The following is a 14,795-nucleotide window of genomic DNA, read 5'->3' on the forward strand; positions in this document are numbered from 1 at the left end:
TCCCTGATACTGTATGTTGCCATCCCTGATACTGTATGTTGCCATCCCTGATACTGTATGTTGCCATCCCTGATACTGTATCCCTGTTGCCCATCCCTGATACTGTATGTTGCCCCCTGATCCCTGATACTGTATGTTGCCATCCCTGATACTGTATGTTGCCATCCCTGATACTGTATGTTGCCATCCCTGATACTGTATGTTGCCATCCCTGATACTGTATGTTGATACCCATCCCTGATACTGTATGTTGCCATCCCTGATACTGTATGTTGCCATCCCTGATACTGTATGTTGCCATCCCTGATACTGTATGTTGCCATCCCTGATACTGTATGTTGCCATCCCTGATACTGTATGTTGCCATCCCTGACCAAGTGGCTGCTTGACATTTAGATGATTAGAAAGTGTATAATCAAAACGATACAAAAATATTTCATTTCAAAGATTTATTCACATGTACAAAAATGTATTTTCATACAGATATTCACATAACAACAAATATTTTCATCACCTAGATACAGTTTACAGTGCATGTCGAGTAATTACACAGACCATGTATTCTTTGGACAAGGCTAACAAACAGTATTCATCTGAGACATGAAGACACTTTCACTAGTTATCAGACACAGTGTGTTGTCCTACATGAAGCATATCACATTTCAATGATTGACATGGTGTGTGTCTGTCCTCACAGCTATGCTGTTGACTGTGCAATGGAATGATAGAGTATTAGTTGATTTCCAATTGTCATTATCCAAAGTCTATTGTGTTGCAATACATTAAAGAGATGACAATAGTTCAAAGTCCCCATTCAGGGACTGGAGACCATCACCTTTCAGGTTATCTGTCCTCAGTGCCCTTTCTATGGTTGTGTTTACAGTTTAAAAGAATGTGGTGTTCTTTCCTCATGCATATTCAAAACCAATTAGTGCCAATGCCACAGCACTAATAATGAGTTTGTTGAAGCTCCAGTTGAATTACAGTGTACATTAGTTCAGCACCAGTTCACCTCAATGTCTCAATCACTGACATTGCTTTGTCTGTGGCCTTGAGAAGCAGCATTGTTGTACATGCAGAGTGGAGATGACAGTCAATAATACAGCATCCTCTGGAGAGGTGAGGCAGTGTCCTCTTGTGTCAGAGTGTTTTTGAGGGTCTCACAGTGTGTGGGGCAGAGGGCCACAAGTTAACCAACACCTATAGCTTTGTGATTTCATAAGGTGATGATGGGACTTGTTACAGAAACTGTTCTCAATTGAGTCGCAGATAAGGAGTCTAGGAGTTTAGGATTAAGGAGTAGAAAATCAGGACAACTCAAAATTAGAGGGTAAAAATACACACACTCATAAATATAAAGGTAAATAGTTTGAATTGAGGATATGGGGTGGATCATAGTCCAGTTGGCCCAGGGCATTGGTTTGTCACCGTAGCAGCTCAGTGTGCCAAGGTACTGTTGTGTTTAGAGTCTCTGTTTCCCTCTATCTCATTTTCACCATGTGTGTGTGCTTATGTTAAGTTAGTACGCTAGCTCAGATTGAGCTTCCTCTTCTGGGATGGGACAGTTCACCGAGCATCCACTGACCCAGTCCTGGGCTCAGTTTACTTTAGCCAGCAGCTGCTCTGAGAACAGCTTCTTGAGCTGGGCCACCTCTTCACTGAGGGAGCTGAGGTGGGACTTGAGGACATTGTTCTCTGTATAATAATGAGACTCTGTCTGGCCCTGTAGGGGTGTAGGTTGGCCATACTGAGTGGACTCTTGCTGTTGTCGCCCCCTCCGGGTCTCCTCTCCCTCCTGCTTATGTGGCCAGACTCCTGCCCCCTCAGCTCCACCCAACATGATGTGTCCACTGGCTGCCTCCCGGGGACCATCTCTTGCTCCCATTGACTGTATGGGGCTGTGCCTGTTGTCCTCTCCACTGCTGAGGATCTTGAAGCGCATTTTGTGAGGAAAGTTCTTTATGCCCTCCCCAGTCTCCACTTTCCCCATCATCACTCTGGAGAGCTCCCCAGGGAAGTGTCCACCGTGGTGCACCTGGGCCTCTGCAGGGGAGTGGTGGAGCTCGTAGCCCAGCTCCTCTGCTCTGTGTGGGGACAGTTTGCCATGATCACTCAGTCGGTCCTCAAAGGAGAGGGGGCTCCCTAAACTGGAGCTGCCAGGGGTGGAGAACCCAGAGTCCTCTGACATGCTGCCAGCGTCCCTGGAGCCTTGCATGCTGAACTGGCCCCCGGGGGCAGCAGGGTGGCTCCCTGGTCCACTGTTCAGATAGTAGTGTGGAGCCAAGGTCTGTGGAGCACAGGGGGCTGCAGGGAGGGGCAGGATGGGTGTGTTGGAGGGATCTTTGACCAGGCCGAAGCGGAACTTGAGAGCCAGCAGCTCGGCCCTGAGACGTGCGTTCTCCTCCAGCAGCGCCAGCACGCGATTCTCCACCACCATGTCGTTGACGCGGCGCTTCTCCCTGGAGCGCTTGGCCGCCTCGTTGTTCTTCTTGCGCTTGTCCCAATAGCCGTCATCCTTCTTCTCACTGGGTATGAACTCACGCTTCCGTCTGAGGGGATTCCCAGAGGCGGGCGGGTCATTGGTGCGCTTCAGAGCAGAGGTGCGCCCGAGCAGAGAGCGGGCCAGCAGGCTGCTGGAGGTCAGGATGGACACTGCCTCGTCTGTGAAGGACAGGGTCCCACCAGGTGTAGCACTGGACTCCCCACCGCTCTGCTCCCTCATGTCTTGAGAATCTTCTTCAAATATCTCACTGGTCACACTCATGGTTTTGCTGTGTTGAGATTTACTGTTCTTCAGATAGTGTCTCAAAATTCAGTGTCGTGGAATGGTATGGCGGTAAATTGTTTCAATAGCCCCACCTAGCGTTCAAAAGAGGAAGAAGAAATGGAGAGGGGGATTTAATTGTTATGCAAGACCAGTTACAACACAATGTTATGTAACCCCATTACATTTTTCCAGTTAAACTGGAGCTACTTGCACAACAACCCCACATGACTCTTGATTAAGAACCATGATGTACTAAGTGCTAGACAGACATGTCGATCTCTTTTGAAAATGTTTACAATATAATAATCAAAGTGGGCTCCTGTCAGTCTAAAGGTTAAACGGTTAATTATAAGATCTATATTCGTATTTCTTAAATAAAAGCTTTCTTTAGAATTGGGAGGAAAAAACAATAACATTTTAGCCTTATATTTATTAATTATCCCTGTCCTGACCCAATGACTGGAACTGGAGTTGCTCCATCAGACTAAATCAGTGTTAGCCTACATGTAGGTTAACATAGTGTTATATAACACTGTATCAATATCTGGAAAAATCCCCGCAATGACCTGTATTGATTGCTTTGTTTATTTTTGATTTGACTAAAACAAAACGGCTTAACATTTTCAGTTAACGATCAGACGTTATATCTTTCAGGAATCGAATTGCCTCAAGGACATTTATAAGAGCACAAGCCTAGTTTGCAAGTTAATAATAGTCCGCGCCCTACTGCTATTCCCTCCGTTCATTTACAATTGGTTCGCTGTATAGATCGAACTGTTAATTAACCTAGCTGCAGTACATTCCTAAACGAAGGCTGAACTGGTTCTTCTCTAAACCGTTTAGAGGATGTCATTCTACATTTCAGTCAGATATACAAAGGGAACGAAATAACGTATTTAAACAGCAATGAAAGTTTCAACAAACTATTGCAATGAAGGTCCTGTTAAGCATAATTACATACCTGTTCCACTAAATCTATTCAGATCATCTTAAATCATCATCATTATGTGACTGTAAAGTGACCTACTGAATAGATCACTGGCGAAGCCTAATAATGACATTTGTGGAGTAGTTGTGTGTGATAAATATATATATATTTACATTTATTTTATCTAAAGCTGATTCGAAAGTTGGCTATAGTTTTCTTTACTTGGTATATTTTATATTATTTAACCTCAAATCATCGTAGCCTTCATAATTGATAGGTTTCTGTTGTAGGCAACATTGTCACATTTCTGCTACTTATGCGATTGCCTATTCTCTGTAGTATAATGAAAGCACTGTTGAAATACACCGCATGAGTGAAAATTGTGAAATTACCTTGAGTTGGAGTCTCGTTGTCTCAGAAAAACACCGATCTTTCAATTAAAGAAACGTGTCACAATGTAACAGAGCGATCATAATAATTAAGCAGCTTCGATTTCATTACTGGGTCATCGAATACACAGGATACTTTGTTTCCTGCACGGTGTAGACTACTGTTAGCCTACTCAATATTAGGCTACTAGTCTCTCTGACACCTTGTGTCTCGCGTTTCTGCTCCACTTGGATTGCTGCAGCTCCTATTTGTTTCTTTCCCGGTGAAGTTCAGCCGAGGACGTTTCCTATCCTCACTTGAACCAATGGGCCGCGTATGTGTGGTGCGCTCACTGAGACCGCCTCTCTCCATGCCAAGACCCACCCCTGTCCTGGCAAGGGAAAGCTCACATAACGTTATCCTGCTCATACATCATCAATTGAACTCGCTAGCCCATCCTTTCGTAACAATTAAGTAATATTGCCAGCTCTGGCTCCCTCTCACTCCCCCTGCAGATTTCCAATAGACCTATGCTCTTCAACCAAACATCAGCTTTAGGGACGGCATGCCCGGTATCACGTCAAAGTGAGTGACAGATCAGAGTTGTTGGAATAGAATTGAGAAAGAAAATGCCAGCAGTCATTATGTAAGCACTTCACAGTTTTTCAGAATATGGTGATCTCCACTGAATCCATTCTCATTATAAAGGAGACGTTCCTAAAAATAAAAAAACTGTAAATGTCTGGAGGGATATAGTGCAGGGAAATACTCTCTGTTTTCCATATGGCTCCTTATGAAATGTTCCATGAAAACAGCAGAATTCAGCAGTCACATGAGCTTTTAGAGTGGAACATACTGTATGCATCAGTCGAATGACCACCAAGCATCTTATGAAAATAAATCCTGGGTTTAAAAAAGTCTCTCTTGAATTAGTTTCAAATCCAGACTATAGGCAGGCAACAGCTTGAGACTTTATGAAATTATTTCCTCCATGTCAGTCTTGTTCCTATAGGATTAATACATTTTTAAACCACGTTATTTTTTTCTGGAAATAGATAAAGACAAACGTTTTCAAATCTAAATTGGTTAAACTACATACATACCCAGACTATACCAAACATTAGGACAATCTTCTTAGTATTTAGTTGCACGCCTCCCTTTTGCCCTCAGAACAACCTCAATTCATCGGACAAGGAGTATAGAAGGTGTGGAAAGTGTTCCGCAGGGATGCTGGCCCATGTTGACTCCAATGCTTCCCATAGTTGTGTCAAATAGTCCTGATGTCCTTTGGGTGGTGGAACATTCTTGAAACACACAGAAAACTGTTGAGCATGAAAAATCTAGCAGCGTTGCAGTTCTTGACAAACCGGTGCGCCTGGCACCAAGTACCATACCCTGTTCAAAGGCACTTCAATATTTTATCATGCCCATTCACCCTCTGAATGGCACACATACACAAACCATGTCTCAATTGTCTCAAGGTGTAAAAATCATTATTTAACCTGTCTCTTCCTCTTTATCTACACTGATTGAAGTGGGGTTAACAAGTGACATCAATAAGAGATCATAGCTTTCACCTTAATTCACCTGGTCAGTCTATGTCATGGAAATGTTTTGTATGCTCTGTGTACAATGAACTGGTTGATGACCTCATAATATATCATATCTGTTCTTAGGCAAAACAAGATGAAATGAATTACAATGATTAAATGAATAGTGACTCATCGTGTACTTTTGATGTTCATCTGTTTATACACTGTGATGTCCATTGACCGCTCGGCCTACAATAGCCAGGCGCTGCATGGCGCTAGTGATGTCATTTCCCAATTATCACCCTCTCTGTCCATTTGGTATGACCACAGGCATTCCTCCGGCCCTCTCCACTAACTATGCAACCACTACGCACCCACCTCAACTGGCACAGTGCCTGCCTTGGTCCTCTCCCCTTCAACAATCCCTTCAACAGAGCCTCGTGAGTGCTTGCTGTTTGCGTGGGTCTTGGTTGCAGAATTTATCATTTGTGTTGGATGCAAGATATAGATATAAACAATATAAAAGATATAAACAAACAAAAGATTGCGTGAATCCCTCTTTAGTGGCGGTAGTCTGAGGCGCTCTTCAAGAAGTTTAAGTTGAAAATCAATCATTGTTTTTGAAATCAGTTGACAGTCAAGGAAAAATGCACTCTTGCAACAGCCTATGGAATAAAAGTGGGGCATTTTTTGCTCAATCTAATTCATGCAGATTAAAAAATCCATAGGCCTAATGGACCCATACTCAAACTAGCACACTTTTGATAGACTTAAAGGGGAAATCTGTAGTTGCTACATCCATTTTGGACATATAAATTATTTATAGTAATGTAAAGATATAATTTAATCGTATTATTACATGTAGTAGAAAGAAATGGGTTAAAAAATGTAACATCCATGTATGGCCAGCAATGTAATCTTTAACATTGATTTATCCTGCAATAGAAGTTGTTCATTTGGTAACATACATTTTTGTCTTCTTCTAATGCCTCTTAAGGAAAACGAATCTAAAAGTAACTGAATGTAATCAGATTACGTTACTGAGTTTGGGTATTCCAAAAGTTATGTTACTTTGGACAGGTAACTAGTAACTGTAACGGATTACATTTAGAAAGTAACCTACCCAACCCTGTATGGGGTCAGGGATTAGTTGGATAACCCATTTTCTCCAGCGTTCTTCTGTACAGAACTCAATGTACATGGTGAGGTCCCTGACCTCCTCACTGTGTTTGCCATGGCTATCACAGGCTAAAGGAGATCAAACATCATGGGGCCAGGGGCTAGTATATCTATCTATCTTACTGCAAGCTGGGGTGGGGTAGGTGGGAGATAGCTGGGATGCATGCATGTATTCACAGACGTAATTGAACAGGTCATACTCCATTTCATATAATGGTACTCAATATCAGTGTCTTCAATTGAGTTAAAGGAACACTTTGATGTAACTGTAACTACAGTGTAACAAAGCTTGCTTTTTTTGCCTTATTTGCCTGAAATACACACTCACTTGAGGCATTACAAACTCACATCATACAGTGATCTCTATTCATATAAATATCTCTGTCCTGCCTGCCAAGTGGGTGGTACACAGTGGCACAGTGGGACTCACAGTTAGGCTGTTTTTATCCCAGCAAGACTGAATGACAGAATTGACCACTGGGAAACGACAGGGAGGTTTTAGTGAAAGATAGTGGTACAGGGATGTTGTGTAACGTCCTCTGGGACACACTGGGATCGTGCCTAAAATACCAACATGAGGAGTCCACTGAGGAAAACAAAGGCCATGATCTCTATACTATAATGTACTGTACATTCTGTTCTATTGACACACATGAATGATTGCTGCAACCTGGTCTCAGAGCATTTCATATTATTCTGTATATAAATTCGAGAGACGCCATTTAGTATGATATTCTACGTTTCGTATGGTATGTATTAATTTGTGGATATCCACCACTCATTTCATATGATATGTTAGAAATTACAATTTGTATTATATGTTATGAATTAACAAATCGTACAATATGTTACGAATTTGCAGAATTTACAATATGTTAGGAATTCTAGTTAGGTGGCTAACGTTAGCTAGCTGGCTAATATTACCTCGGTTAGGGGTTAGGGTTCATTTTAGGAGTTAGGTTAAAGGGTTAAGGTTAGGGTTAGGGTTAGGGTTAGGGGGGGAAGGATTAGCTGAAAGGGTTAAGGTTAGGGTTAGGGGAAGGGTTAGCTAAAAAGGTTAAGGTTAGGGTTGGTGGAAGGGTTAGCTAACATGTTAAGTAGTTGCAAAGTAGCTAAAACATAGTAAGTAAATGAAAGTAGCTAATTAGCTAAAATGCTATAGTTGTCCATGATGAGGTTTCAACTCAAAACCTAGATGTTCGCGTTGTACGCCCACTCATCCACTACAACCAACCACCTTAGCCTTAAGTAACCATCTGTCTTATATAACCATTTCAAACGTAACATGTCATACTAATACCAGAATTACATTTACTATGTTCACTGATCATCCCTAAAGCCAACACCTCATTTGGCCGCCTTTCCTTTCAGTTCTCTGCTGCCTGTGACTGAAACGAATTGCAAAACTCGTTGAAGTTGGAGACTTTTATCTCCCTCAACAACTTTAAACATCTGCTGTCTGAGCAGCTAACCAATTGCTGCAGCTGTACATAGTCCATCGGTAAATAGCCCACCCAATTTACCTACCTCATCCCCATATTGTTTTTATTTATTTACTTTTCTGCTCTTTTGCACACCAGTATCTCTACCTGCACATGACCATCTTATAATTTATCACTCCAGTGTTAATCTGCTAAATTGTAATTATTCGCCTAAATTGTAATTATTCGCTACGTCTAGTCTATGAGACCAGGCTGGATTACTGCAGGAAAAGATTTCACCACACTTCCTGCACACCTGGACCACACCTTGTCAAAGTTTCTCTCTCTTCTTTCTTTCTTTCTTTCTTTCTTTCTTTCTTTCTTTCTTTCTTTTTTCTTTCTTTCTTTCTTTCTTTCTTTCTTTCTTTTGTTGAATCTTTATCCCCCCTCGCACTCGCTATCTCTCGTCAAACTCTTTCAACCCTGTTGGCCTGTCTCAGATCATATCACAGCCTCATTCCTGAAGCGGAGGTTATTGTGTCTCAGTTTAGATAATGGCCTGTAACACATTGACATGTTGCACTACTTATCTGCCCTGCACTCATTGACACGCTACAGTTAGGAATGCTCAACACCATGCTGTAGTTTCTAGTAAAACTACAGCATATCAGTTATTGCTATTGAAGACACCCCAACCTGAAATAAAACTGTCATGTCCCCATTTGACCCTCCTTTATAGGCTCAGCACCATCTATCCCTCCACTATCCCCTCCATACATAGTCACATGTGTACTGTGCTGTAAAATGCTATTTTAATTCTATATAGAATTATTCCACAATCTTGCAACATTTAGTTTTCCTGAATTGAGAATTATCTTCAAGCTCTGAATCAAGGAATGGAACGAATTTCAAAAATCCCTGAAGTTGGAGACTTCTATCTCCCTCACTAACTTTAAGCATCAGCTATCTAAGCAGCTTACCGATCGTTGCAGCTGTACACAGCCCATCTGTAAATAGCCCATCCAATCTACCTACCTCATCCCCATATTGTTTTTATTTACTTTTTTGCTCTTTTGCACACCAGTATTTCTACTTGCACATCATCATCTGCATATCTATCACTCCAGTGTTTAATTTGCTAAATTGTAATTACTTCACTACTATGGCCTATTTATTGCCTTACCTCCTTACGCCATTTGCACAAACTATATATAGACTTTTTCTATCGTGTTATTGACTGTACGTTTGTTTATCCCATGTATAACTCTGTGTTGTTGGTTGTGTCGCACTGCTTTACTTTATCTTGGCCAGGTCGCAGTTGTAAATGAGAACTTGTTCTCAACTGGCCTACCTGGTTAAATAAAGGTGAAATATATAATTTTTTAAAGTGCTCCTCTGAGAGTTCCACACAGAAACACATTCAACTCTTATCGAATCATCTATACACACAGCCACATCCACTGCTTCATAATCATAAGCATATGAGATGTATTGCGGCTCCTAAAAATAGAACACGACTCATTTTGTATAACTTGGGGGTCTGTTTCATAACAGGGGGACTAAGCCCCCCCTCCTCCTTAAAGGGGCCATATGCAATTGCTACATACATTTTTTGACAAATTCATTATATAAACCTGTTGATTCTTATAAACGCCTTATGAGCATATTTTAACTGCCATACCTCATTAGAACCCAAATTACAAGCTTATTTTACTCCATTGTTTGTAAACAACTCAATTGTAAACTAACACTGTATAGCCTCAAAACATGGTTAAAACTATAATTGTGATATCATGGATGGTCAGTCCTTGCATCCATAGCTTTGTCTATGAATTTGAGAGTGAGTTAAATTTCCCCAACCCCATCCCGCAGCTGTTTACCAGAACAGCAGCAGTGTTGTTATAGTTTGAACTGCAGATTGCCCCTTTAACTCTATACTGTATGTCTATCACTCTCCATCTACTAAATCCAAAGCACATGCACTAACTCACAATGAACACTCAATGAACACACAGAACTTACTCTGTGTTAACATTTTGCTTTGAGGCAAAACCGTATGCGTTTCAGTATTAACCTCTGACACACACCTGTGAAAAACATGAGAAAAACAGAGCATTGTGACGAGGAACACAAGACCTCAGAACCCTTCCTTCCACATGCTTCTATTTCTGGATTCTAAAATACGTCACACAGTTGCCACAGCAACCACTGCTGGTTGCAGAGAGGAGGGGATGTGATGAAATAATCATAAAATGGGCGGGTAACAAATGGAAAATCAAGTTTTCACATCCAGATCAGATCAATAAACCTGAAAAATACTTTCAGCCTAAAGTTATTTTCTTCACAATATGTTGAAAAGCACAAATGTTAATGATGCAGATGCAGACAGAGTATGAAAGCCATGTCTGGCCGTTCTTATTTTAGGTTGAGCTCTGTAAGCAGTTCTCTAGCTCAGTGCCAGGTCGGCTCCAGGAAGAGCGCAATCTGCATTATTTCCTGTAACTAGGAGGTAATGACCTTGTCACCTAATGCCATTATGTGACTCAATGTGTCACCAATCCATGTGTTGATCAATGGGCACACTTTGACCTACAATCCTGGCAAGCTGCAGAGCGGAGGTGACAGCTGTGTGCAATTGTAAGAGGCAGGGCTCATTGAAAGTCATCCTTTTTTCTTTGAACATAGACTCTGATAAACACTTGTATTGGTTTCAAAGAGCATTAAAGCATATGGAATATAGCTTACTAGGCAATACAAGATGTTATTGCCTTCTTCCACTCTTTTGAAATACAAATTGACAAGGAACTGAATGTATTTATATTTGTTGTGCAACTACTCTACTATGACATCTGTCATGAAGTCAAACGCATTGTTAAGTTGTCATGAAATAAGATATAAATCCTCAGAGCTTGTGACGGAGGGAGTTGTGTGTGGGAGGGGGGTCTTAGTTGTATTATTCGTACTGGTGGGTTGGTGTTGTTGAACAATCTATAGCACAGAGGGGTGGGGGTAGAGAGTGAGTGCATGACTAGGGTTATGTAACCCACGCTGTGCCCTTACATAATACATTCAGAATCAGCCTCAAGGACAGATATAGATGGCCTAGTTTCCACCTTGTGCCTGCCAGCATACCAGTGGCACAGTGTCCTGAACACTAATTTCACTGCTGGCTGCAGAGGGGAAAGGCTTGGGATTGTTCAGCATATGTATGGTTTTACACATTTGTTATGTCAGATACAGTGATATGTGTCTAAAGAAGACAAAAAATGCATTTGCAGTATACATGTTAAGACAAATATGGTCACAGATGTTTTGGTGTGAGGCTGATAGACATCCTTTTTTGGTTTGCTAATCCCTCCTGTAGTTGACATCACTTAGACATGACACATGTAGGCCTAACACACCGCAAGGCCCTGAGCCATGTCAAAGAGATGATTTTCCAAGTGTGCTTGCAAGAGCCACCCTGTCATTACTCTATGTATACATTCACAGCTCCAGACTCTTCCAGTATGCCATGCTCGAGACATTTTGGAATGCTCCTCTACTCGTGTCACCTCTGCTCTTCCACCAACATTGCTGAGCTAATGACCAGTTCCAATACTGATTCCACCACACTACCAAAGCTAAAACAAAACTCTCCTTTTCCCACTGCTGACATGACCATATCAGCACAGCCTGGCTCAGTGTAACTCTGTGTACTGCGAAACCGTTAAATGACCTGTTAATCAATATCAGTTGGTCTACATTTGAAATAGTTGTTGCATCATCCTCAGATAGCAGCTTCCCTCTCATTAATTTGAAGTTGAAACATGTTGTACTATCCACATTAGTGCTGTAGTGTCAGAGTGAATCCACTCAAATAAAGGAGCTAGGTTACGGTTGTTATCAGAGAGGACTTCCTCCATCATACTCACTTATTCCGTTGCCAGAGACAACTAAGTACACTTCGTAACACCCTCCGATGTAACATGTTTGGATCTAGCAGCCTCCCTCTCTCAGATAGAGAGGAGTCTTTCTATCACTGTAATTACACCAATTCATTTTCAGAGTTAGTTAGCAGAATTGACTGATTTGTGATTATTGGTTAGTTGCATTACTGGGAGTGAACCCATTAGACTCACATGGTCCTATTCTCCTCAGTTTGTCGTGTCCTAAACAGCACATGTCCCCCATTTGCAGAACCTCTGAGTACAAGTAGCTTTTAGGACATACTTAGGAGGAGGGGGGGAGGGGGTTAAATGACAAGGAATGTACAAATCCCAGAGAGCACTAATAGAGGTATGTGGAGAAGCACTTTCTTACAGCCTATTCAATAGACTGTACGTAGTTTCCTGTCCCTTACTCTGTTGCTGGGCAGATTATCGAGATAATGTAATGAAGAGAAGAGAGAGATATAAAAGCATGTAATATACATTTAGATAAGGTAGAGTGAAAATACATCGCAATTATTAATGACAAAAATGTAAATTAAAAACAGAGACAAGGAAACTCATTAGAAACATTGCTCCTTCATTTTTATTTATAGGGCTTCACTTTAGCCTACGTTTTCAGACAAACCCTTTCGAGATTCATCCATGTTTACCAGCATTGACTTCAGTTCACATCCATGGTGTAGCTGTAACGGAAAACAGTGACTTTCACGATGAAACTACAGTATGTCAGCTGTGTCCACTGCAACCAATACAAGTATCTGCATGTCTAACATATCTTTCCCCCTGAAAACTAAACTGGGTATTCACAGCTTCAGTGATGGAAACTCCTTGTTGGACTAATGTTTTGCCCATGATGTGATGTGATGTTGAGGTTTATGTAATGTCTGTTGGTGTTCCAGAAAAAGATTCAAAGGCTTTCTCAAGTAAAGGTACTGCAAGTACAGTCTTTCCACTAACTCCATAAATAGAGTAATGGCAGTACAGAGGAAGAACAGTGAAAAAAGGCTTTGAACAGTTGGCTGTAAGAGCTTAACCCAAAGTTACTTCAGCCCCTGATCCTCTGAACAAACCCCATGCCAGAGCCAGCCGCCAAGGCTAATAACACATTGGGATTGGTCAGTGATGGGAACTGTCATCTACTGTCATCAGATATAGGCGATGTTATTGTGACATGGGGACAATAGGTTGAGCTGGGCCTCACTACTTTGACAATTGATAAAGGATTTATTGTGGAAGTGTACAATAATGCATACTGGTGTTGAATAAACACAGAGAAAAGATTCACAGCTGGTGGAGTCTAACTAGCCTGGTATACACCTGACTGATTTACCGCTGTAACGAACCAGTCATGGGTCATTCCATGTCATTTCAGCAAGCCATGACAACCACCTTCTCAGATTGTTCTGAAATCATTTCTATAGTAAGAAGCAGATAAGATAAGCATTCTGTAGGCATTATTTTGATAAAATATTATTTGATCTCTGAGGAATTAAGCTGATTGATTGCACCCAAATTGGCAATTTTAATATATAGGATTCATATAATCAATAATTATAGTACCTAACAGCCAATTTGGACCAAACGTTTTTGACGAGTATATAGTGTCAGTTCTCTATGGTTGACAAGTAGTATGGAGCTGTGGCTCAGAGTTTTGTTTCTTCATCCTTTGTAATGTGCTCTAGGTCAATTTGGTGTGTCCCCCTGTTTTCCCCACCATCTAGTGGTCAGAACCAGGTAATATCAGGATATTGGATGGGGCATAAACCCAACAACTTCAAAGACAAATTTCTCTGAACATACTACACTGAACAAAAATATAAACGCAACATCTACAGTGTTGGTTTCATGAGCTGAAATAAAAGATCCCAGAAATGTCCATACGCACAAAAAGCTTATTTCTCTCATATGTTGTGCACAAATTTGGTTACATCCCTGTTAGTGAGCATTTCTCCTTTGACAAGATAATCCATCCACTTGACTGGTGTGGCATATCAAGAAACTGATTAAACAGCACGACCATTACACAGGTGCACCTTGTGCTGGGGACGATAAAAGGCCACTCTAAAATGTGCAGTTTTGTCTCACAACACATTGCCACAGATGTCTCAAGTTTTGAGGGAGTGTGCAATTGGGATGCTGATTGCAGGATTGTCCCCAGAGCTGTTGCTAGATAATTTAATGTTCATATCTCTACCATAAGCCGGCTTCCAACGTCGTTTTAGAGCATTTGGCCCTACATTCAACCGGCCTCAAAACAGCAGACCACCTGTATGGTGTTGTGTGGGTGAGCGGTTTGCTGATGTCAACATTGTGAACAGAGGGCCCCATAGTGGCGGTGGGGTTATGGTATGGGCAGGCATAAACTACGGACAACGAATACAATTGCATTTTATCAATGGCAATTTGAAGGCACAGAGATACCGTGACAGGATCCTGAGGCCCAATGTCGTGCCATTCATCCCCGCCATCACCTTATGTCTTCCATGGCCTGCATACTTACCAGACATGTCACCAATTGAGCATGTTTGGAATGCTCACAATTGACGAATATGACAGCTTGTTCCAGTTCCCGCCAATATCCAGCAACTTCGCACAACCATTGAAGAGGAGTGGGACAACATTCCACAGGCCACAATCAACAGCTTGATCAACTCTATGAGAAGGAGA

At 41.5% G+C, this 14,795-nt stretch overlaps 1 protein-coding gene across 1 annotated transcript; it reads right to left on the reverse strand.

Moving 5' to 3' along the window:
* Positions 1-434: 434 nt before the first annotated feature.
* LOC135555492 (uncharacterized) lies at positions 435-4,395 on the reverse strand. Its single transcript, XM_064987971.1, has 2 exons — positions 4,088-4,395; positions 435-2,859 (listed from the first exon to the last, which is right to left on the reverse strand). Exon 2 carries the CDS (start codon positions 2,762-2,764, stop codon positions 1,598-1,600), a length of 1,167 nt encoding a protein of 388 aa, XP_064844043.1. The 5' UTR covers positions 2,765-2,859; positions 4,088-4,395; the 3' UTR covers positions 435-1,597.
* Between the last annotated feature and the right edge of the window lie 10,400 nt (positions 4,396-14,795).

This window comes from Oncorhynchus masou, chromosome 15, assembly GCF_036934945.1.
Source record: "Oncorhynchus masou masou isolate Uvic2021 chromosome 15, UVic_Omas_1.1, whole genome shotgun sequence".
NCBI classification, from domain to species: domain Eukaryota; kingdom Metazoa; phylum Chordata; class Actinopteri; order Salmoniformes; family Salmonidae; genus Oncorhynchus; species Oncorhynchus masou.